At 37.6% G+C, this 27250-nt stretch overlaps 1 protein-coding gene across 4 annotated transcripts in view; it reads left to right on the plus strand.

The window, feature by feature from the left end:
- pcdh9 (protocadherin 9) overlaps window positions 1-27250 on the plus strand; it is a 158840-nt gene that overhangs the window by 37966 nt on the left and 93624 nt on the right. For 2 of the 4 annotated variants that reach the window (XM_077564271.1, XM_077564273.1), the window contains exon 3: window positions 9504-9605. The exons of the other annotated variants lie outside the window; for them this stretch is intronic. In XM_077564271.1, the coding sequence (XP_077420397.1) occupies window positions 9504-9605 (102 nt within the window). The remainder of the gene's footprint in view (window positions 1-9503; window positions 9606-27250) is intronic. 4 annotated transcript variants of the gene reach the window in all.

Raw genomic sequence — 27250 nt, forward strand, 5'->3', positions numbered from 1 at the left:
TTTAATACATTTTTGAAATGGTAAAGAGACTTTATGGACACCCTGTATATATATATTTTTTAAAATTTAACGTTTATGGGATGAAAATTAATGCAGACATCCCCCAAAACGTTTTAAAAAATGTCCATAAGTGTTTTTCACAGGTCAGCGACAATATGCATATTCTGTTCAACTATTAGGTACCCAAACTAATAATTGACGCATCAAGCTCGGAATCACCTATAATCTTATCTTCTACTCAATAGCTGTGCTATCTCAAACTCAAAATGATGCAATTCTGCCATCGACAGAGATTGAGGAGTCATTACAGTAGTACAGGAATCTCAATTTCACAGAGAAGCTGGGCGAGACCCTCTTCTATGTCTTCCTGTTGAAAAACGTGACGCTCATTATATGTCGATGGATTCCAGTTGACAAATATAAACGTCTGTGGCAGTGAATGAGTTAAGGACAAACCAAAAACAAATTCTCAATATTAATTGACAACAGATTTTTTCACTGTATTTCAGTAATTTTGGAAGAAGAAAATACCGTTGTCATCATGGTGGCTTGGTTCAAAAGAGTCCCTGAAACTATAAAAGCTAATATAATTACATTTTCCTTGTAGTTGCCAGCTTAATAGTTTTCTTTTCTGTGTTGGTTTGTTTAGTGGGCTCCAGTCTGTTTTCTGCATAACTCAATCACGTTTTTACTGTACACAAAAGCACAGATATGAACAAATTCCATCTTCAGCACAACCATTTATCTTATTCAAGGGCATCCAGATGCAAATGTTGCAGTCAAACACTGTTCTTGGGTGGCTGTGGCTCACTCAGTTGGCAGAGCAGATTGTCTATTGGCTGAAGGGTTTGAATCCTGGCTCTTGACTGTCTGCTGCTGATGTGTCCTTGGGCAAGACACTGAACTCTAATTTGCTCACAGTGAGCACTGTTGGATGAAAGGGAATCGTTAAAATGCGTCGGGCACCTCAAAATGTAGATAAAGTGCTGAGCTACAGCAAATATATTAATTTTCATTTTAAAATTGGAGACAGGAGTTGAAAGTAACTCTAATCGACTTTTGAACGTGGGTTGCAACAGTGACAGAAACTCTTGCGTCGTTCTGGCAGGAGCAGCGGCACAAGCGCTTACTAGCTTGTATCTTGTGCTATTTGCATTTGATTGACAGGTGTGTCATAGCCAGTGACACAGTGGGCAGACCCCCAACTGCCAGTTCTGTTAGTGTGGCTGGTTTGAAGCCGTCTTCATGGATTGTCTGGCCAACATGGAGAACATGGTGAATTAGAGAAGTTGACATGGTAAATCAGTGGACTTGGCTCTCGGTGCACTGCTGTGAGCTGTACATACTTTGTAGCACTGCAGAGGCTGTGCATCAAGCAATGCGTCACACTTATAAACCATTTATATGCGCCTGTACTGCTCCTATTTAGTCTACTGAATTTGCAAAGGTAGAAGTATACTTTTAATAAAACACCATGCATTAAATGTAAGCAAATACAAGAACTATGTAAACAAGCAAAATGTCTCATTTCTTCCCTTTTAAACTACCGATATTTATTTTGCCAACCTTAAACACAAAAGACCCAAAAATGAGTGATCCTAATTTGCAATAGCTTTTGTCACCTGTTATTCAATGCCATCCAGGTAGGTGTACGTTCAGACGACAAATAGTGACGAGAAGGCGATGCTTTTGGATGTGCATCATTGTATGCACATAAACAGACAGAAGAGAGAGCAGCCCGCACTGTCAGAAAGATGGCGAGGGAGGGAGAGAGAAAACAGCATTGTTTTTGATTAAGCCGATCACACTGCGCTGAAACCGCGGAGACTATAGATATCCATGCTTGGCTGTCTTTCAGTGGTCGGAGTCATTCACTCCCACCCTGACCCTCTTATAGCCAGGAGCTCTAAACACTGTAAAACCGATTCATTAAAATCTGCTGTTAGTGAGAGGACACACACGCGGATGAGCAAATGGACCACGGCCAATTATGTGATTCCCTGCCAGTTAGAAAGAGATTTAGGCAATAAGCATCTGAGGAGGGAGCGAGCGCTCACTACAGCTTATCCGCACGATTGTAGTTAGAAAGCAAGTTTATGAATGCATAGGTTGCTTTAGACAGTGATGTTCACATGCATATTTCATAACCTGCACAGTGTTAAAGCTACATCACAATGAGTTGAAATGAATGCCCTTTGCAATGAAAAGTAAGACACACTCTAAATGATATGCCGCAATATGTAGTCCATTTTTGGAAATTCAAAACAATGGAGGACTTAAGAGTGAACATTTTTTTAAATTGCTCATTATCATCATTAAATTGATTATAATGATATGAATAGAATATTTAATTATCCATCATTATCTTGAATTTGATACTTTTCCACAGTGAATAGGGAGAATGTCTTACTCTTTACTGACTCCTGGTCCAGGATGTACAGTACAGCCTCCCACCCTAGGCCAGCGGGGATAGGCTCCAGCACCCTGCAACCATTTGTCTGCGTTCAAGCAGTATAAAGAACATGAATGGATTGATGACTGGGAGCAATCATACAATTCTATACACTGAATCCGGCATGTGGGGTCCATTCTTTACCTGAGGCTTTCTAGTTGTGTATAGTGCTTCACTTTTCTCACAATTTATGTTGTAGCTTTCTTCCAAAATGAAATTAAATATTTTTTCTATTATTATTATTATTATTATTATTATTGACACAGATGGACACAGTCATAAGATAAAAAAGCCAAGCCAGTAAAGCCAAGGAAATTAGTCTAGTATACATCTTCCACTAATGCTGCATATTTCAACCATGTAGGAATGTTCACTAAAGGGGTCTCTAAAAAAAGTAGAGAATTGTTCCCAAGAAAAGATTTTAAACAACAGAAAATAAATAAAGGAAACATGTCACATTTGACTTCTTTGCGAGAAGTGCTTCCAAGTTTAGGCAAGATATCGACTTCAGTATGCCCTGAGTGAAAGTCAGAATTGATATTTTAGGTCCCAGTTGAGAGTATATTCAGTTTTATTCAACAGTTTTTTTCTGAATTTGTTAGCAGAACAAAATAGTAAATTCAAACTCCTGGCAGAGAATCAAACATTATGAAAAACAGTACACTGTTTTTTTGTCACCTGTTTGAATAATGCATTTCATATGAATTCAACATTCTGACAACATAATTATAAGAAAATGACCCGTCCAGTCATCATGTACCCCCCCCCCCCCTCTCTCTCAGAAACTGATAGACTAGTTTTTCTAACATGTCAGTGCGGTGAGGTGTTAATATTCCAAAATATTTTGAGTAGAATGGCCATTGAAATATGCTTATGCCGTTTTGTAGATTTTGAGCCCTAGGGCTGGAATTTATGGATAAAGGCCATCTCACATTAAGAAAAGGACTTTATGGCACATAACAGAAGGCGAGCTAGAAACCTGCAGGCTTTAAAATTCATTGCTGCAAACTCCCATCTAACATTCTAACTAACAGCTTCCTTTTAAGTCCTTCTGAGCTTCATTAATCCCTAAACGCCTCAAAAACCTGGATCTGGGATTTATTTGACTTTTTATTTTTCTTGATACCTTTAGGGCATCAGCTATGCATCTAAAGTGAAAAGAATCAATACTGCACTATAACGTAACCTCTGTTTTACATCCAACTTTACTTTTCCTGACCAACAGCTCTGGGTGTTCCTCGTGTGTGGATTCGAAAACGCATTAAGCTTCTCAAGTGGTAGATACTTAAACTTCCAGAATCAATAAGATAGACATATATAATGCATTACAACACATCATTACATACAATAATGTAGTTGTTACCATGGTCACTGGTGGCCATTAGAAACACTATCCAACCTCCCCAAAGCCTACTTATGACATTTAAAAGTCATTTATTCTGATCACTTTTGAAATACAGCGGGCTCTTTGAAGCAAACATCTTCCAGTTTAAGTGATCATTGCGTTCTGGAGCACCTCTCTTCTTCCTTTGTAACCTCAAATCCTTAAAATCCTTAAAATCCTGCAGGTTTAACGTTGGCTGAGTGATTTTGATATTAATTGCATCCTGGAGACAGTCTATCTGGACCATTGGCCCCACTCCACTTGACTTCATCTCATTTAGTGGCATTATAGCTTGGCTGGTGCAGATAACATCGTATGCCTTTATTAACTGTGGATTACCTGATGTGGCCCCACTGTTGACTCGTTTCAATCTGCGCTAATATTAATTCTTATCACTTTATGATTTATTAAAGGCTTGTCTTGGCCCTTTTGGTAGATTTTTTTTTTTAATGCTGATTTACACATTTATGAGGACAAAAGTCAGTGCATTGCATACAAATCTGGCAGAGGGATCTTTGTTGCAATAATATATTTTTAATGCAGTACCATAACATCTGACATTGAAAGCAACGGGTAATGTATTTATTTATAATATACTTTGTTTAACCTGTTTTCTTAACCACAACAAAGTGTCCTCTCTGCACTCTGGAGTTAGAAGTGTTATACCATAATTATTTGACATTGAGGTGAAGGTTTGTGCTAAATGAATCTTATCTCAGTTAATGAAGTAACATTGTTATCAAATAATCCATGCGAATCACAAACACTTTGAGACTACATCAGCAATACACAGATTTCTCTTTGGAATATGGCCCCCCATTGCGGTTTTATCAGCAATCACTCTATATACGTTATAATTGGTTGATCATCTTTTAAATCATTGGTTCCCAGACTTCTTTTTGCACAGAAAACACTCATTCGCAAATGTGGCAAATTTAGGTCCGGAAAGTAAAATCCCTGCCACAGTTTTGGCTTTGGACACAGGTGCTTCATATATATATATATATATATATATATATATGAGTGCACGGACTTCCATATAGTATGGAAGTCGGTGAATGAGCGGCGCTCGGTAGAACAGCTTTTTGGGATCAAAACAGGCATTGTCAAGCGTACCGTAACACTGACGTTCTTTGCACGTTGAGAAGTACCTGAACGCTCAAGGAAGATTTTTAGAACTGCGGGAGCTCCGTACCGGTGTGTTCCGGCCCACTTAAAACACTGGTGTTGTTCCGATACCGATGCCGGTATCAGGAGAGGCCCCGATACTCCATTAAAACAGTAGTATCGGCATCGGCAAGTACTAAAAAGTAACATGCCAATACCATTATTTCCGACGCTAATATAGGACTTTGGATGCAGCATCTTGTGTCTTGCTTGTGCCCGACATTTACCGATCTGCGTGCCGAGCTAAGATATCCTATTGGCCCTTGAATGCTCTGAACCAATGGCAGGGCAGCTTTTTCATGTTGAAAAAAACCAACAACCTAGGTATCAGTAAAACTGGGTATTGAAATCAGTATCGGGGGCCCAAAAATTTTATCGGAACAACACTAATTGTAAATAACATTTTTGGCTTGACTTTGCCTTTAAACACGGCCTAAAGATGACTTACTTATCTGTATGGTAAAAAGTTGAAGCTTAGTAGCTGCTCATACATTAGCAGCTGTTCCATTTCCCAGCTGGATTTTCTGGCAATGTCTTAACACTTTCACTCGTGTTTCTATAATGTACAAACGTTGGCACAGAATAAAGTAATTTGCCATTCACTTTACATTTGCACTTTGTCCCACCTGGCGGCTGGTGGATTAAATCTTTCCTCATTTTATCCCCCTTGCACAGCAACAATTGACACCAACTCTGCAATAGACTCAGATAAAAAGGGGATTTTAACAATTATATATGATTTATCCTGTAAATCGGTCTTTTCATTGTAACCCTTCTATAATAGCCCACTTCAAAACTATGGATTTTAAATGACTTTAAATAACACCCTCACTTCTCTGCGCAGTGTTTGAGCTGCTGGGTATGATTGCAAAGTGGAATAAAATGGGTTTCGGTGTTGCAAAGCTTTAATGAGAAATCTCTGGTTGACTTAAAGAATTTTAGCTTCAACAAGTGGCTTTCGAAGAATAAAGAACCTATAAGTAGACTAAGAGGGAGACTGATCGAAATGTACAAGAGGCAGACACTCACGGTTGTAAAGCTTCGTGAAACAGGTGTTATTAGCTTCAGCAACAGAATAATTGGAGGTTCTGCTTTCCCAATTTCTTCTGTCTGCCTGCCTTGTAGCTTGTATACCGTATGTTTTAATGTAAAACTGTGAAATGAAGTGTTGCATTTGAGCACAGTGGGTGCAGAGAAAGAGAACAAATGTATTGTGCTCATTGGTGTCCATCAAAGGAAACCATTTGGAACCATTTGTCAAAGAGTTGAGCAAAGATTACTACTACACTACTTTAGCTGGGCTTGTGGGGACGATGCCTTGCTCAATGAAATAATTATTTGCTAATATATTACAACAAACTGCTTCATATATAATATATACAAACAGATAGACATACAAACAGTTAAATAAACAAATATATTATTAATTTGAAGCTTAAACAGAGGAGGAAGGAAAGTACAGATTTCATTACATTCAGGTTGATAACTGCTCCTGCATTATAGGTCAAGAATGTAGAATAACAGACAGAACAAGTCAGCTGATTTCAGCCTGATGTCCGGGGGGAGTTTCCCCACAGAGGACCTCTTACCAGGCTCATTTGTATCACCACTGTTTCAGCCTGTAAGTCATCAGGCTGAAAAGGAGGCGAGAGCTATGCCAGCACAGGGCGATTAAAGCCTTAATATATTAACCCAGATTGGGCGACATCCAGAGAAAAGTCAGATGAGGCTGTATTTGATTTTACTGTACTGTAAGTGCCACATATTAAAGTTTCTTCATGTGGAATATGCTCATTGCTCAATTTGAAGTCCTCATGTAGGGATCTTCAATTAAAATCCAAAGGGGTTCGATTACAAGGGGTTACTCGGAGCAAAGGTCCATACTTCACCCCCTTTTCCAATTTGCATAGCCAAACGTCAAACTCAGAGCCAGCCTCCAGTGATATATAGCCCTGGTTTAAACCAGGAAATGTGTAACATTTCTTAACTTCTACCACTTTATGCCAACACACTATTATCATTTCCAGTCTTTATTTTGTGGCATTTAATCAAAAATGTGTTGTTCGGTATTTTTCTAGCTAGATGTTTACCTAAAGTAGGTGGAAGGAGCTTAAACGGGCAGTCTAGATAAGCCACTTCACGAGTGGGCCAAAATACCCGTCACAGTTCGAGTATTGTTTGGTTACTGAGATTGACGCAAGGTTTTGCATGAAAAAGTTCTGATGGAAAGGTTCCAACATTTATAACTGGGCCAGTTTGTTTTTAAAAACGATTGTGTTGGACCACACAAAAAGGAATGCCTGACTGGCAAGTGTTCAAGGTAATTCTCAGTAGATTATGAATTTTAGAGATGTTTGATATCACTTTTTTCAGACTGATGCCAATATGACTGCTCACTCACCGATACCACTAGGACTTTTGATATGTAAAATTTCATTTAACACACTGACAAAGAAAGGAAAAAAAAACATTTTTTTTCTGATGCAGGAAATTTGCAGATGTGTCAAACTGCCACAGTATAGCACCAAACACTGTTGAGGAGAACTTACTTACTCAATGTCAGATTATTTTTTTTGCCTTAAGCATCAGTGGTAGTATCAGCAGCCTCCATTAGTACCTTAAAACAAATAAATACAATTAAACTAGAAAAATTCCCGCGGAAATTAAATAACTCACCCATCCCTAATAATTTTATTTGTTATTTATTTGTACTAATTCTTTATAGCTCACATGTTTTTCTGGGTTAATGTTATTTAGTTAACAACCCCTTAGACTAAATATTACTGTGAAAAAATGTAAACAATCAAATCATTATTTTCAGCTCCTGAATCTTATGAGCAGTCACAACCTCCTTTCTTTGTACCACATGCACAGACACATGCACGCACATGCACACAGCTTAAAAAAAAAAAAAAAAGAAGAAAAAAAACACTTGTTGGGGAAAGAATCTAGTCTTGTGATGTCAAGGAAGAGTGCATACTGTGATATCTCCAATGTAATTAAACAGAACTAAAGGTCTGCTGTGACTGGGATGGTTTGGCAACACTCGCCTAATAGTAAAGCTAATTAAAGTGTGTTTTATCCCCTTAATGAAACTCATCCCCTCGCCCACAAGTTCAGCAGAATGACTTTAAAGGCCCATGGGGAGTTTCGGCAGTATGATACTATTTCTTACCTTTCCATGTTCTCTGTAAAAACCATTATCTACAAGGTTGAGAATGTGATTAGAAGCTCAGTTAATTACTTAGGGTACACTTTTCTACACTAGTCAATAGGTATTTGTGCTCAGATATCAGTTTTTATTGTCTGAATTAGTAATTTTTAAGATTCCATATTACAGTGTTTATATTTGCTGAATTACTGAAACAACATTTTCAGACTACTAAAGTGCAGAAAACAACTACAAGCTTGAAAAAATGGTATTTGGACCATAGATAGGTAAATTCATCAATGTATACATGTATTTCTATGCATATATCAGGGTCACACTGAGGGTATGATAAAACATATATATATATATATATATATATATATATATATATACTGTATATATATATATACTGTATATATATATAAACTTCATACAGATAAGTGTTAAATGTGGTCACATTCACAGTGCATATTATAGAAACAGCTCTTAATGCAAGTGACAGCAGCCAGACAGACAAACTGGCATGCTGCCATTTAATACAGTGACACATCAATAAACAATCCCTAAAATAAAGCAGCTTGCTGATAATGCGATGGTTGCCAAACTTTACATATCGTAGATAACTGGAAATGTGTGCAGGTGTTTTTACTCTTTTGAAGGAGGCAGATAATTGTGTGAGTAACTAAGTTGAACAAACAAAATTGCCTGTGTTAATGATGAATCCAAGTTCAACGCTACCACCTGGATAACTGCTACAATTCCGTCTTTGAGCTGTTGATGTTGTTCATCTGGAAGTCAGCTAAAGACAGTGATTTATGCCTGAGGTTTCATACAGAGTAGCCTCATTACACACAGCCATTTTGAGAATCAGCAGATAATTACAGTATACATCATAGACCTCATGGGGCCCACATGATTCAGTCCACTCCACCGACTTCCAGTATTATATCTAGGGCACATGGCCCAAGAAATGCAACAACAAAAAATGGATGCTATAATTGTTTGTGACATGAAGTGCTCAGAATTTAACAGGATTTCTTTTAGAAAATTCATTAAACAATTGTGAATTTGCATTTCTAATTGTTCTGCTGTGACAAGTCGCTATACTTAAAGATGATCCTGCTAATGGCTTATGTTAATTCCGCTCAGGTTGTAAAAGAGTTCTGCTCCTTTGAGAACTGTATAATAGTTTTAAATTAAATGATTACTTCTATGTTTTTAAGTATTTTGTTATGATTGTGTTTACTTTATATTATACCCCAGTGGAACATAATAGTTGTTGTATGTATTTAAAAAATTACTAACCATACTATTTTTCTCTAACTTTTATTTTCTAATCTTCATTAAAGGGAACATTAACACGTGCCCGAACTGAACTGAACCCTGAATATCTGGACCTACGTCCTCGAGCTGAGCTCAACCCTGAATATTGGACCCCTTGCACACCCTTAGTGAGTACAAATTGTCCCATTTGTCATTAATCATCATGCATCTCATTAAATTTGATACATCAAATCCAATAGTAAGGGAATATTGCTTGTTAAATTGAACGGACTTGTTTCAAATCTAGTAAAATGCTTACCACTCATTGAAATCATTCAAGCATGCTTAGCCTTGATAATGTTCCCTAATTCTTTCCCATACCAAGCATTCTTCACTCATTGGAAATCGTCTTACACTGTAGTTACAACATCATTAGGTTCATTTCCTATCGTAATGAAAATGTGCCTGCTATTTTTACTTGAGTAATAAGTATTAGTCTCATTAACTCCATACTTGGAAAACACAGCGTGTGATAGTTACAGTATCTGGGGGTTGGGAGGAGATTGCTTGTGTTGTTGCAAATACACACAGGAGAATCTTGGATGTCAGTTTCTTTACATTTTCCATTATCAATACAGTGCATGAACAAAGGGAAGGTTCCTTGCGAGCAACGCCTCTTACCATATTCTCTTTCCATTATGAACTCTATCGTCATCTTAATTTGCCTCTGTGATCCTCTTTTCAACTTTTATTTTGTTGATGTATATTGCCACAGTATACCCACCTGACCATTGATTGCCCATTGTGATGATCCAGAGAAACTATTATAATACATGGTAAACACAACACCCACAGATAGCATGTGAGCATATGTAGAAGGTTCGCAAGGATAATAGAGAAGCACAGACAGACAGCAACATAATGATGTCTACAGAGTCCATATTAACCAGTATTCTGTCTACTTTTGATGCGTACACACCATGTGCCAACACAGTAGCGGTATATTATTGCATAAACCACTATCAGCCTTTGTGTAAAATAATGAATTCAGAGGGAATTATTCAATGCTTTATTTACAGTATTACTTTAAAGGGAAACCTGTTTCATATCAAGGTTTTGCTCAAGGTTTTGGTTAAATGTTGTCAAGATAATCTTTCAAAAAAAAAAAAATCATAAACCTATATTAAAGTTCAGTGTGGGTAGGTCTGTACTTGATAAAAATTAATCTTAGGATATTGTGCAAAAGTGGCTAGCTAGCTAGCTAGCTAGAATGGAGGCAGCTGGGACAGTCTAAGACGTTTACTGTAAAAAAAAAAGCTTCGCTTTTCTAAATGTCTGAAAACTACAACCAATCATCACCACAACTCATGTGCACATCTCTACTCATGAGAAAAAAAGATTAGCATCGATAAAACCCAAGATTGGGGCAATCGATTTGTACTTTCAGAGGTTTAAGTGGACATTAGAAGAGATGGTCACACAGTCACTCCGATATTTTGGATTTTCTTTTCCTCGTGGACTCTCACTATAGGGAAAAAAAGCTTAACGTCCATAAATCCAAAATGTTGTTGTGATCGTTTTGAAGTTGGTGTGTGTAGAGATGGTCACATGAATTTTAGTCTTAAAAAGTATCAAAATGATCGACCCAATAGTTTGGATTTTAAATACCTTGAACCTTTTTCTTATAAAGGCATTCACAATAGAGAAAAGTCTTAAAGTCCATAAAATCCCAAATATCGGGGCGATCGTTTTGATATTTTCAGAGTGGCCATACGCATGAGTAAGAGGTACACAAATTTTGGTGTCAATTGGTTTTAGACATTAGGCGACATTGAGCTTTTTTACATTAAGCATTTTAGACTGCACACAGGTTCTACATTTGTCTGCGGTACGACAAAGTCAAGTAAAGGAAGTAATCCATTTTAAATTAAACATAAAAAAATGAATGCAAATCCACATGTAGTCACACAAATAAAGACAGGGTAGATGCATGTATTTTAAAACACCAAATGTGTTGCTTTGTTTTCCAGAGTTTTATCTTGCCACATACTTACTGTATATTCTCATTAGTTGTCCACACATTAAAATTTTATCACCTGTGCTCTTGTGGGTGGAATATCAACATGTGGGGATGGCTCACAAGGCAGCAGTACACATCCATTGTAAACATCGAGAATGGAAGTCTCACCTCCCCAAACTCCCAATAGGCTGGATACAAGCCCTCAGGTACCGTCTTGTGCTGCACTGATTAGACCGTAGTGGCTCCAGTCAGCACAAGAGGTCAAACGACTGCACATCTATAGAATTCACCAGCAATATCCCCGGTCTGCTATGATATTTTATCCTTTTGTGGTTGTGAGCACAAGATGTGTTTTTTGATTTAAGACTTCCGGCCATTCCTCCATAACAAAATCCTCCTAAGGTCATATTTCTTTGTGAAATGCAACTTCCAGTATACAGTACTGGGAAAACAGCAAAAGAAGGATATGCCCATTTGTTCATATTCCACATTTGAATGTCGAGAAATTGCGGTTTTCGCAGATTGTTAAGTTTATTCTCTACCAAACACACATCTGATTACTGCAACAGCTAGTACTAGTACTCTGTTCGTAAAAACAGCTGTATATTCAGGCTTTATAATGTGAACACGTGTATATAATGTGCTACCAGATGTAACGCATATGGAAACAACGTGCATTTTTATATCCAGTTTTGTAAAAGGAGAAAGTTTGTTCTGTTTTTGCTCCGTAGCATCTTTTTGTCTGCCTACATTCTCTTTTTGTCTTAGTCTGCCTACTTTCTCCACTTCCCTTCTCTTTGGAGAACACACATCAAAAATCCTTATTAGACAACAACAGCAGCAGCAGGAGCAACATCTTCAAATCCCTCATTCCATTTATTGTCCACAAAGTTGCACATGCATAGACTGTTTGGTCTCTGTACAGCAAGTGTCGAGAATTTGGTCCGCATTGGTGCCAGTACAGTTTATAAGTCGGATTTGTTTTCAGATCCCGACTTCATCTCGCCAAGGCAGACCTTTGTCACCAATTCTGTTCATACTCTTTTAGGACAGAATTTCAAGGTACAGCCAAAGCCTCACTATTATGTCTGTTCTTTTTATGGATTACGTGATTCTGTTGGCTTCATCAAACCGCAATCTTCACCTCTCGCTGGTGCAATCTGTAGCTGAGTGTGAAGAGGTTGGGATGAGAATGAGAATGTCCAAATCTGAGGCCATAATGCTCAGTGAGTAAATGGTTGGAATGCCCACTCTGGGTCAGGAATACGATCCTGCACCAAGTGGAGAAGTTCAAGTATCATGTGGGCCTGTTCACAAGTGAGACAAGAATGGGTTGGTAGATCAACAGGTGGAATGATAAAGGATGTGCAAAGATGCAGACTCTACAGTATATACATCTGTTGCAGTAAAGAAGGTACTGAGTGGAAGGGCAAAGCTCTTAATGTACCTATCGATCTATGTTCCCACCTTCACCTATGCTCATGAGATGTGGTTTGTAATCGAACAAGAACAAGACCACGGATATAAGCGCTAGTAAAAAAAAAAAAACTAGTAAAAGACCTCTTGTAAAGTACCTGTGTTTATACCTGAAGTCTATTTCAACCAACCGGTGATATGATACTGTACTTTCCACTTTAAATTTATGTGTCCCAAAAGCTTAGTAAGTCAATACTTGTCATACTTGTTCCTCAAGTTTCTTGTCTGATATCATTCTGGAGTGCTGCCATTTTCTTACTGGATCTCAAAGGACTGAGCTACACACGTTCTCCCTGCTTTCTTCCTGCCCAAAAGGAAACGATGACTCTCATTGTCGCCTCCAAGCAAGATGGCCACAGTGCCCCTACACTGCTGCACTATTAAGTTACCCAACATCTTTATTGTATTGGGGTTCGATACGTTCCTTTTCCTTTGTCATTGCCAGTGCATTTGGGAGTTGTTGTATGAGGGAGGGGTCAGCATAGTGGTGACAGACAATGTAAAACAAAACACACAGCTGGTGAAAAAGATTAAATTTGGAAAACTGTTGAGCACAGCCTTGGCAGCCACTTATGAACCTTATCAGGCATGAATGGAGTGAATGAAGATAATGTGAACAAGTGACAGTGAATTTAACAAATTGCATTCTCAATAGGACAGAAAAATGCATAAAATAACTCAAATCACCTTGTCTAATAATCCCAACTCAATTTATAAAGCACTTTAAAAAAAACAACCATAGCTGAGACAAAGTGCTTGCACAAAAACCTAAATGATATTAATAATAATAACCGTGTTACAACAGTGTTATACCGATATGCTATTATTATTGTGATAAGTAACTAAATCATTACATTTAAAAACATAAAACCAGTCTACGACATTGAGACACACCTCCACTGTTTTTTGAAACTAAACTGTCACAGTCCTTATGTTGAACACCTGCTGTTCCACTAGCGGCCTGTTGGTGGTTTCAAGTTGTCGCCGCATTCCCCAGAGCAAAGAGAAAAGAAAGAGCCGTATGCTCCCTTCACATTGGCATTTGGCATACACTATAGGTCTATTCCCTCGTGTCACAGTCTACATGTGTGAAGTTGTTAGTAGATGAGAGAGAGAGGAACATGAATGAAACCTCCACTGACCAGTATGAGGGTAATAGTAATATCAAAATCACAGCATGCAAAACGTTACTCATGTCGGCTGCAGCTGATGGTATAAACAAAAAATGTCACTTTTCTAACAACTGTTAGTTGGTGTTTTGGTGAGTAAGCTGACATTCCTCATCATGATAAATGGAAAGCTTCAACTATCCTGTGCCATTCAGTCCTCTCCACTACTTGACTTCACTTTAGCGGCCCTTCTCTATTTCACCTCTTGGATGTATTTGTCCATGTTGGAGGCGAAAAAAGCAGTAGTGCCTTGCAGCTTTAGGTGAAACAAATGGGATTCAGTTTGATAGTGTCGATATTATCCGACAAAACATCGACATAGTAAAATACAATAAAGGGTAAAGAAATAAAAGAAAATGCGAGATGGAGCTGTTGTTATGCCCGCAAGTGACACCTCTTTGGCTACTGTAAATGTCCCACTGGATTATTGTTTATTATTGTATAGTCCCCCATTTGAGTCAAGGTTCTTACTACATTGTAGGGGTGCACCAATCACACTTTTTTTTAAGCCTGACCTGCCGATCTCGATTTTTGCCGATCACAATTTTTTTTTCCTCATAACCAACTGCATAAACCTTCAATATTCCAATAAACAAAACAAAAAAAGTAAAATATTGAGCTTTACCTGTCAAACAATGTTAACCATGTTTAAACTGCACATTAAGTAATTCCCTCTAAAATAAATGAAAGTTTTAGAGCAAACTACTAAAGATCCTTAGTCTTTTTTCCACATTTTAAAAATAAAACTTGTGCAACAGGTCACACTGCAGACCTCTTTTGAGATCTTCACCTAAAACAAATGCAGCAGTATTTTGCTTCTCCAACTGAAGAAAATCTCAAGGTATGATGTCAATAATAAAACAATCTACAGTACACATAATTTAACCAACCAATGAAATGAGTGTCCTGAGTTTTGTTTCCCTGTTGTGCAAAACGGCAAATTTTCAGGCTGTCGCTAAGTTAGCAGCAGTGTGAGACCCCGACATTTTTTTTTTTTTTGCAGTGTACAAGTTGCGGCGTTCGAATTATTTGTCTATCCACTGCATAGTAAGACTAAACATCAACATTAAACTTACGTCAGAAGTCCAAATGTCTGTTGTAAAGCTGAGTGTCTGCATCGGATCCTAGCAGGCTGTGTGTGTGGCTCCAAACTTTTTAAAACTCCGGCGGCAATGCAACGTCTGACAAGTATTCCCGACTTGGCAAATCATGTCGTGGGCTGAAAAGTGCTACATCAGGTCTCTGAATCCATGGTCCTCCACGACTGAACTCCGTTATTTTCCTTGTGGTAAGTTTGCTCTTTTCGCTGCTCATAAGCGCCAACAGCGGTCTATTGTCTGGCTCCTTGCTCGCGCTAGCTTTAGTTAAGTTAGCATTAGCTTGGTTGCTAAACGCTACATACTCAGTTGTGCTGAATACCTTGCGTGCAGTCCCAAGAATATAGATAATATTTTGACAATTCAAAATACATAGACCAAAGTTCATGTCCTGATTGTTAATTAAAACAAATTGTATGCTACTGAGTCCCTCTGACTGGGTTAAAATATTTGCTGATAAAGTTGAAGGTGGCATTAGGTTGTATAATGTGTAACCAAGAATAATTAAAGCATCCTGTTTTTGTTCTTTAAAATATCATGTTCGTCATCGTTCACAGTACATACAGATGGATAAATTATCAAGTCATTAAAATCAGTTTGGTGCCCAACATCAGACAATAATAGAGCATCCAGGGACTACAGTAGAAGCCACAATATAGTTGCTATTTCTGTGTAGCCTGAACAAAACATTTCCCTTGCATGTTTTAATCAAAAAACATCGGCATGTGCCCAACTCTAAATTGTTCTTTGCAAAACAATATGCCTTCCTTCACTATGTGATTTTTCTTCTATGCATCATATGAACTTCTTTTTTTTTTTGATAAGCAGCAGCCCTTGTGCAGATATTGTATTTGCTGCCACAAATTGCGCTGTGTTCACATTGCCAACCGAGGCTTTCTATAAACCGCCGGCATGCAGCAATGATCCTAGAGCTTCAGTAAACACACACACAAACCAATTTGCTCATTATGTGTTAGACTGATACCGGATACTTGGTTCATCTTCATTCAGCTTCACATGACTTTCAATCACTTCAATCGCCATTTCAGAGACCAAGTCAACGATTCTAAAACTGCAGCAAATTGTTGCCTAAACAGATATTCTTGTATGCACTGTCCCAATTCATTATCCATAGTTTGCCAAGTGTCATCGTAGAATCAAGGTCCAGTACAATTTCCAATTAAAGCCATCTTTGAAATTGTCAAGTCCATTCTTGTGTACAGACTGATGCATACAATAACTTTACAATTTAATCTCAATCTGTGAATGTTCATGCAAAACCAAATGAACAAAAGAATCAGGACACAAACTATTTTGAGTCTTATTTAAGTGGCTTCAATTAGTTAAGAAAAGCTTACAAAAAATACTACCCAGAGTAATAAATGAACAAACAGACAGCCCTCTACAATCCAAAAGTCAATGTAATGGTGAAAACTGGGTTCAGCTGCAGTGGATTTGTATGACACACTACTTTCTCTTCTTAATGTTTGACTTTCTCTGAAGGTCAGTTTGGCCATTAGCTAGATCAGCCTATTACCGCATGCCCCATCTCTCCACTACAATTCTTCTCACTTCTCCCACCCATGACCTAAACAAGGAGGTTATGGGTCTAAATTTATCTTCAAAGGTAAGATGCCAACTTGGTAACTAATTGCTGATCACATTGACTTCACCGGTCGGAGACATCTGTCAAAATAACATGCACCCATTTGTCCTCTACCCCCTCATGTGTCTTTCTTCTTTTTATCCTCAACTTGATCCTCCCGTCCTCGTTTTATTAACAACAGGGCTGGTGGCTCGTGATAACTGGTCACTCCTCCAGGCGTTGAAAAGCAAGGACACTCTATTATCCTTGCTAGATGGATGAGGTGAAATATTGCCTGCAAGTGGCGGCGCTCTCTGCAAGAACTCCTACAGACTTAAAACCCCTTTGTCTCTGACAAGGAGGAAAAATTAGTGACAGTGCCAGGTTTCTGGATAGGGAGGTGCTTCTTTGAATACAAGATGGGGAGGAAAAGTATGTCAGGAAATCCAGAAAATGCACATTATTGTTTGGTTTGAGCATAAGGCGTTCATGAAAAACTGCTGCATTGCTGTTGATACGTACTGTTTTAAATCCCTAATTCCTTTCTCTCTCTACACTTCCCAAGTGGTACATATGTATGAAAAAAAGGAGACAAAGAATGTTAGTCTCTGGAGTATACAGTATTGCGTCTTAAAGAATAGCAGCAAGTTTAATGTGTTGGTTTTCCTATACACCTCTTATCGCCTTTTTGCCATTTCTATTTTATGGAAAACAACGCAGCACAAAATGTGCGAGCTTGTTTGATGTATATCTGAGTGCTTTGTATTGGAAATAAAGCTATGAGTCATAACGATTTTTAGGCCAATGCACCTTGGAATATCACACCAGACTGGACTAGCTATACTTGGTTAACGACAGAGAAATGTTAACTTACAGTCTCATCATCCATATGAAAGTTGAGGTAAGGGCACGAACATCTTTACCAGATAAAAATGCACAAAACGCCTCCCGCTGTTCAAATTCAACAATGAAACGGTGAGTAAATCTGCGAGAACACGATTATTGCAGCATCCATTCGTCTGTTAGGTTTGTGTATTTCCCCCTGCCTAAACAACGCCTCATTGGTCCCACCTAAAAAAGGTCGGCTGCAAACGTATCAGCGGGAGCGGTACAAGATGTATTCTCCGGAGTTTGTGATCTCACAAATACTGCGAGAATTCATCTTGCTGGAAAGGTTAGGGTTTGCTGAACGTGCATAGAATACTGCTGGGGTTCAGTAACTCCACCAAAATTAAAAAACACTTCGGAAGTGTTTCAAGTCTAGCTAATATCCAAGGGAAGTTCCCTTGAATAATAGCTAGACTTGTCATGTTTATACCCCTGGTTATTTAAAAATGTGATATATTATGAGCTAGTAAAGTTGTTTGTGACATGTTAAATTCTAGTTAATATGGAGGGAAACATTTTGGGTTGTAACACTTACATTGCTGTGGTAATGACAGGAAGTAGTTGTTCCGATTACAAGCCTGTTTAATGCCATAATTTTATGGTGAGGAACATCATAGCTTTAATTGATTCTGTTGCTTTGTTTACAATATTATCATGCTGCAAATAGTCACAGTCACACGCTCACCTTGTGTCATGCTTGTAAGCAGAAAGTTTGTAATTTGTCTTACGCGCGCGCACACGCACACGCACACACACACAAAGTGTTTGTTGATTCTTAGTTCTCGTAGAGTTGCAATCTGAATATAAAGCAGGATCACAAACACACAGCGACACAAACACAGAACTGTGCCTGTAACCAAAAGAAGCAATTTCATATTACGGCGATGCCAATCCTCATGTTGACACTTCTCAGTTGTTTGCTGCACACATGGAAACTTCAATTGTTCTTCAGGGGGCAAAGGCATTTCACAAATAGATCTTCAAACACTGGTGAAAATACCAAACAAACAATACCTTCCAGATAATTATTAAATATTTTTAAAGACTTGTAATCTGTGCAGTCTTATCTAACTGTATTAAAACTTTGGTAATTAGATTAGATTACTATGCCTGACCAAGTCCATTGCTGGCCCATTATAAAAAAGTTGCCATGTGCACGTGAGTATGGAAGAAGGTATGTAGAGAATAATGTGAATCAATGCGCTCAGTTACTGTCATTGCCCCACCAACTGACTATTTCTGTTTCACTCAATCACTTATTTATGAATCTAAAAGCCAACACGTATGAGGCCATTAAGCTTTTTAAGATGTTTTAGGTTCTCAATAGTTCTGGATATACAATATTACTGTTAAATAATTCCTGATGGGAAAAGGCATGAGAGGTGAACAATTTGAATAAATCATTTTAATAATGGCCTTCTACCATAACTAAAAACATATTTTATCAGATGCAATGGAAAAAGATCAAATTCAAGTTCATGTTTGAAGGCACTCTTTTGAAGAGGCTACGTTGAAAGATGATAATTTAAACAGTCATAATAAAAACAGTAACACCACAAAACATTTCTAAAACATTCTTGTTTGGACCTTATGGACAAAATATTTCCACATTTTCGAATGTGCAACTAAATAAGTATCCCTCGAAAGAAGAATGTACGTATAAAAAGTCCATCCGGCATCTCATAAATGTTCAACTCTGAAGTTTATTGGTACCTCAAGGACTTATTAAGCTAAATGTTCATCATCCATGCATTTTATTTGAATCAAGGACCACTCAGTGTGGCATCTTCTTGTTATGTTGTTGCTGTAGAAGGTTATTAAAAAGCGAGACATGTTTAGTCATTTGTTATCCTTGGCATTGTAATTAACTTGTTGGCTTCGGGCAAGGCCTACAGGTTGTCTGTGCAGTTCAGTTTGATAGGCTTGCCATAACTAGATCTACACACCTCATTATCATAAAGGGTGCTGAAGATGGATGAATATAGGCGAGACTTAAACATGAAGCGTTGGGTGGAATTTTTTTCACTATGTATTCAGATTTTTTTAATGGGTCAGGTGACAATTTTAACATACTCGTGTGAGCATGATTTCACAATGAATTTAATAATAATTATGCGTCCCAAGTGTGTAAAAATTGATACCTACCATATTTGTATTAGCACGATTATATTCAAAATTGAGCTTTGTCTGCATAATACATTTCAGCAACCAGCCAAGAGCAAAATTTATCTTTGCACAGCTGCTTTGCTCCCTAAATGGACTTCCGAAGTTACAGAAAAGTACAAATGAAAAGTGCAATGCAACATTTGGTATGCAACGGTTTCAAAATAAAATAAAGTCAAGATAATGGATGGATGGATGGAAGAATATTCTAATTCCACCATCGCTATGAAACAAAGTGGAAAGTGAACGGAATGATGATCACCCGGCTGGCATAATAAAAAAGTCAAGGCAGCTTTATTTGTATAACACAGTTCATACACAAGGTAACTCAATGAGCATCACATAATTAAAAGTACAACATTTAAAAGCATTTACAAACAGTGATATGCCACAAAACCTCCAATCATGCTGTCATGCTAACGCTGTGTTACATATCTGGGCCTGTTTATTTGAATACAAAGAAGATATATTTGCATGAAGCCATGACAATTATGTTGTATGAATGATAGCAGCTAGAAATACAGTTTATATTCCCTTCTGCCACGGAATACCATGTAATAGTTCTGCCTTTCACTATACAGTATGTCACTGGCATAGATACATAAAAAAAAATATATATATATGTTATTTATTATGATTAATTCATACTTTTTCAAATGATGTGAAGTCGGATAATGTCCCATGGTATCATTGATAATCTCTTACGGCACACCAGCACGCTGGTTGAGAATCACTGCCCTTATAAACGTAATCACATTAGACTGTTGTAATGAATTTCACTACATGGCAGCTGCTGGACCCAGCCGGGGTTCAATTAATTTAGCCCCACTAGTTTACTGTCTACATGAAAAAAGTAGCGCTCAAATGTATCCGGCCATTATAGATTTTTTCTTCTCTTGTTTGCACAGGCAGATTTATAAGTGGCTGACAAGAGAGAGTTAAACACATAAAGCAAACAGCATTTATCCTCATTCTCCCAATTATTCCATACTAAAAGCCCATGCTATTTTTCTGCTGACATTTTTTTTTTAGCTCAAGCTTTGGTTCTTGACACACATACCCCCTGGGTTTCCTGTAAGAGAAGGCTTGATTTGGCTAATTGGTACCAAAGCTGTTAATTGGGACAGTGGAAAGAAGAAATGGAGAATCTCAAGATACACTCTAGGGAAATATGTTTGTTCAACCTCATTTCCTACCTTTACACATTGTTTATTTTTGTTCGATTCAGCCTGAATGAAGACCTAACTATGTTGTTTTAACAAAAAGCCCCATAGAGAAAAGCATTACAAAAACAAATATATTGGCTTAAAGTAATGCACATGAATTAATTTGATGTCTCAGTGCCCCATTGGAAATGTAGTTAAATGTTATATGTATATCTCAACCATTTGTTAATTGTTCAAGAAGTTTCCATCATTCTAATTTAACAACAATTTGCGTTGGCTTGATGTCAATATAGACAGACAAATGCCTGCAATTTGCATTGTTTGATTGCACAGATATATAGTAAAAGTCACAAAACCAAGCCCCCTTTGACTGTAATACCATCAAACCAGAGTCACGTAAGCAACCAATGTAACTTTTCAGAAGATAATATTTGGAGGAAAAGTACTCAATGACTGCCCTCAGATTATCTACAAGTTTTTTGTTTTCTTTTAATTTCAAAATTCATAAAGAGCCACAAACTTCCTGCTGCTGAGCAAAAATCCTCATGCTATGAACCCCGGAAAATGCATGTATCAAGTGTGTGACCATCATCAAACCCTTTCCAGAGACAAAATATGTGTGCCCAGGCAACAGCTGTTAAGGCAGCTTTTGATGTGTTGCCCAGCACAGAAAACCCTATGGAGCTCAAATCTGGATACTAACTTTTTAACTCTTTTTCAGATTACCTGGCTTGCCAAAATGTAATCAGTTTTAAATATTAAAAGCCTATTTTGAAATTGAATACTGTTAAACATATATATTTTTCAATGGGTATAGATCCCTAAAGTTCCCGGTGTCGACAAGTTTTAATACTCAAAAGATTCATTTGGAACATCTTCCATTGAAAATCCCACCAGGAGGCAAACAAATAACATATTGTAGACATTTGGTTGACGCTTACTTTCAAATAAAATCATCAGTGTCTATTTGAGTCCATATTTTTATCAAATTAAAGCTGAATTATCAACTAGGCAGCAAACCAAAAAATGCCATCTGCTTCTGTGTTACGTCATTTTATCCCCTGTCGAGCATGCAGTCAGATGTCAGTCAGTCAGTTCATGCAGGATGAAACATTCAAGTTGCATTTTTTTTTCAGAATTTTTTTCTTGACTTTGCTACGGGGGCTCAATAAATCTTGTTGGCAAGTGATGGCAGTTATGATGGTTATTTTGAATTACCAATATGTTAAAAAAAAAAATGTTTTAATGGTACAAGATTACCTTAATCTGAACATGTAGGTACAGAGCAGAAGGATGCAAGAGCTGTATGTGGCTGCGGAGCAACACATTGCCTCGCCCTGTTCAAATTCTAATGTTTTGTAGCTTTATAGTCTGTTTTTCATAAAGAGTTTGTGGAGGACAGATGCTTTATTTGTGCAATACTGCAGGTTTTTGAAACAGGACACAATGTCTAAAGGATAATATCAAAAATTATAGTAGATGAATATGATTATTGTGAAGTGATTATTTTTGAGATTTTGACTTGTCATTTCAACTTCCATTTGTGTCGTCCTTTTGGCCTTTACTCATAGATGTTATTGGATGAAATGAATTTGCATTGGCAAACAAGCTTACAGGCTGAATAACACTCATTAGGCCATCATGAGAGCATCCAAATAAAATCAGCTCTCAAGTTCAGTAATGAAAAATGGAGTGTAAAAAAAAAAAAAGCATGAGGGAAATTGGAGATTTAATATATGAATGGACGATATAAAAAACAAACTTAAATCTCCTGGGGTCAGCCTCTGTAGACTTAGAGGTCTATGAAGGCATCATTAACTGGCTTTATCAGCATATTGACCCCAAATCCAGTACCTGTGGGGCCGGACTGTAGTGGTTCAGGCATAAGCGTATGAGTCTTGGTTGGATGAAATAAGACTTTGAAGTGGATTTTCTATTTGAACGATACTTCAGGGATTTTGAGTCATGCCCTTTTTTGTCTTTGAGGCTCTACAGTTGTGTGGGTAGAGAGGGTTACTGAATCGATTGTAAAAATACTGTTGTTGCCGTTTTTTCTTTTTTCAGCTAGACTATTGGACTACACATTTCATGGTAGTATCAAACACATTGTTGAGACAACAAGCAGGTTACTTTTCATTATTATTTCATTATTTCACTATTTCATAAATGTGATATAGTATGTCCATCCAGCCGGGGCAGGCAGGTCACAACGTAGACTGGTTGGTAGTTATTCACAGACCAAATATAGTAAATCATCTGTCCACATTCAAATTAACACTTACTGACAATTCATAGCAGTGGTTCATAACCTGGGTTTGCTCGAACCCCAGGGGTTCAGTGACTCAGTCTCAGGGGTCAAGACACATACCCGACTCAAATGATTTGTGATGATACTTCACCCGCTTGGCCATCTTTGGCTGCAGGTGATTCACGCTACATTGCTTGGTCTATCTGTGCTGCAGGGATTTTGGTGCGCTCAGCAGTCGACTTGTGTCTGTTGTAATAGTACGTCGTGTGATTTCTTTATTATTGTAAGCACTTCATACTATGTCAAGCAAAAAAAAAAAGAAAGTAGTAGACGAATATGTGTAATATAAATTCACATGTATAACAGAATGTATGGTGTTCCTTAGGGTTCAATTCTGGGGCCTCTGCTGTTTTCATTGTATGTGTTTCCGCTATGTTCCATCTTAGAAAAATAGTGATGGTTGTTTTAAAGTGCTCTATGAATATAGAATTGAGTGATAGGAGTCATTGTCCTAACTGGATGATTTGCAATGCCAAGTTGAGCAATTCTAGTCCAACACAACTAGCGATCTAGCACAACTAGAGGACCACTTCCTTAAGCTGCAAGTGCATGGAGACGGGGAATACAAGAACACAACACTTTCTGAATTCAAGGTGAAGAGAGCCAGATTCATTAAAAAAAAGCTACTCTCACTGTTCTTTTTGTTCACCAGTAAACCTTATAGCTATGTCTTAAATCTCAAGAAAAAATAAATAAGCAAACCCATTTTATTTTTCAACAAAGAAAGACATGGCAAATGGAAATAGGAAGCTGGTGGAGTTCAAGAACCACTGATTTATAGTCTTCAATCAACATAAAATGTTTTAGAAATTTTGAAGGAAACCCAAGGGAACGCCAACACAAGCACAGGGAGAACATGCAAAAAGGAAGGCCCCAGCCCATTTTAGAATCCAGAACAACTATCAGGCAGACACACTGTAGAAGTAGTAAACATAAAACACTTTTAATTTGAATTTGCTAATTTTTGTGGAGTGTGGACAGCCAGTAGAGCAGGCTTTAGGATAATAAAAATATTGCAATGACATTATAGCTACCGTGCCCGAAGACAACAATGCATTTTTCCCTGTGTTTAAGAATGCTAGCAAGCATGCCATTGTGCTATTCTGATCTACCATTGTCTTTCTGTTTTATGTGTAATTGTTCTGAAAATTTAATCGGTGAATACTTTTCAAGATGATTATTTCACTATAAATGAAAAAAAAGAAAAGAAGATATGGATTGTCCTAATCCCAGTATATGTTGTCATGACCTACTTTAGTTATGAAATTTATGTTACAATGTTAATCCTTGAACATAATGAAGGAGCCCATTCAGCATCATTGACCCATTTCAAGAAAAAAATGCCTCTTGTTTTGAAATGGTGTGTAAGCCATGCTATCAGACACATGGTGTATGCTCAAACTCATTTGCAGTACTATGCACAATAGCACTTTTAGAATGATCTTATTAATTACATTTTTAGAGTGCAGAAGCAGCAAAGAAAGACACATTTTCGACGTCTGTCACTAAGAAGCTTTCTTTAGGCTTGAATCTGTCCTTTTATAAATCGGGGGACTATTGTTTTCAATTTAATACTGTTTGTTGGTAGGAATGCTGTCTTTCAAATAATCTAGTAGAATGACTATGAGTGTCTTTGTTTCATGAAGTATCCTGTAGAATTGTCAAGGGGGAGAATATCAAATGTGTTTTCTAACAACCCTTGGATTGGCAGTTGTAACCTTGAGCAGCCAAAACTGATAAATCCCCACAGACTGCATTCTGATTGGATTAAGAACTTATTCTGCAATACTTCCAGGGCACTGTATAAAAGGTTCAACGGACGGCAGGGTGTATTTCATAATTCAAAATGTTATTCACAACTCAAAAGAAATTATGCTCAGCAACACTTGGACGATGTCGGTGCAACACATTGTCCGACCTTCAAAACAAAAGCATTGCAGTAACTGGATCCTTTAGTGCATAGGTGTCAAACTACGGTCCTGGAGGGCCGTCATCCTGCAGGTTTTTGATGTTTCTGTTCTCCAACACAGCTGATATCTAATCAGCTCATCAGCAAGCTCTGCATAAGCCTGATAACAATCCTGCTGATTGGAATCAGCTTGTGTTGGAAGAGGGAAACTTCCAAAAACCTGCAGGACTGCGGCCCTCGGGGACTGGAGTTTGACACCTATGCTTAAGCGTCTTGCGCTACTGAATACGGTGGTCAAGAATACATTTTGTTGTCAAGCTAGAAGTTACCAGCGTCCATCGATAAATTATTTTCTGTTTTAGCTGCAGCTCAGAGAAAACCTCCAGCTTTGCTACAACCTTGAACAAGATAAACCGAATAGAGAATGATGATGATGATTATGATGAAAATGAAGAATGTAAAATCATGGGATATTATTTTCACCATAAAAAACAATTATTTATGTTTTATATACATTTAACAATAGCATAATAGTTATGTATTTTGAAAAGTTGAGTCTCAATATGTGAAATTTCACATTCACTTATTACACACCCTATTGTCTGTGCTGATATCTGATTGTTACTCTGCTGATGGCTCTAGCAGATGATTCTCCCTTTTTTTCTCTCCCACCTTTGATTAGTCTTCTTGGCAGTTTTGACACCTACCGCTGTTCTGCAGCACTCAATTATGAAACTTTTTAAAAATAAGCGTTTTGATCTTAGATATGGCACCTATTAGGGCTTGTCTCTGACAGTAACTCACTTGCTGTGAAAAAAGGGGAAAAAAAGATAAAGCAAGTATAATGGAAGGATTTGTGCAAAAAGAAGAAAAAGATAAAACAAGTACAATGGAAGGATTTGATTAGTTATGGCAAGATATTTTTAAAGTGTCTCTCTGTAAGCAACTCAATGACCTATTTGATTGACTCTCATTAATGCAGGGAGTATAGTTTGATTGTTGAAAAGAAAACAGCAGAATGGGGACAGTAGAAGCAATACATTTGAGTTTGGCTGCTACATATGTATGAACATTTCAAGAGATATACAGTTTGAGCGGAATAAGGGGAAACCATGTGAAGGACCTTTGCAACATTAAACATTGTGCAGAGGTTGTCCTCTGGATGAAATTTTTACATTTAAAATGCAGTTACTATGTTTGTCTTTTCAGCATGCATTTCTAAAATCTTGGCGGGGAAAAACACAGGAAACAATTTCCCCCCTCTCTCCTTTCCCAGTGTTGCTTGTTTAATCTTATATTCAAGGTGAAGCAGACTGCTGCAGCCTGCTCACTTGATTTCCCTTTTTTTCTTGATTATGTGAATTGCTTTGTGTTGAATATATTTCATGGCTGAATGGGTTTGCCTAAGACAGACAAGTTGCTTCAAAGTCCTCAAAATCCTCTACCATAGCTTTTACTTATTAGCTTTATGACTACAGGAAAGGCCATTTCACAGCAGATTTAATGTGTATCATTTGAGGCCCTGATTGGCCATAAGTGATGAATAACTCAATTATGTATTTTTTATATGAAAAGCAGAACAGGCATTTTTCTGGTTCACAGGCAATATTGGGCTTTTTGAAAATTATTATTGGACCATGGTATATTCTAAAAAAATAAAATTGTATACAGGCTGCATTACATCTCGTGCTTGTCTGCCTTGTACATCTTACTTTCTTATAGTGGGTATATCGTTGCTGCGACAAGGCAGGAACAATATTTCAAAGAGAAGTAGTGGGAAGTGGTGTCACCAGCGTGAAGCATAAGAGAGTAAGAGAATGTTCGAGGTGCGGTGGGAAAAAGATAATCATTTAATTTAAAAAAAGACGGGTCACTGTTTGATATGCAAGCTTGCAGTAATAAAGACCATAGTGTTCAAAGACAAAGTGAAAACAAACATAAGCATACGTTTCGAGGACAGCAGATGATTGGAAGCTCGCAAGCTCAACTTACATTTTGCTGTGCCAACAACAACAACAAAACACACATTCACAAATGGTAAATGTATTCTTC

This window comes from Vanacampus margaritifer, chromosome 4 (genome assembly GCF_051991255.1).
Source record: "Vanacampus margaritifer isolate UIUO_Vmar chromosome 4, RoL_Vmar_1.0, whole genome shotgun sequence".
In the NCBI taxonomy this organism is placed as follows: Eukaryota; Metazoa; Chordata; class Actinopteri; order Syngnathiformes; family Syngnathidae; genus Vanacampus; species Vanacampus margaritifer.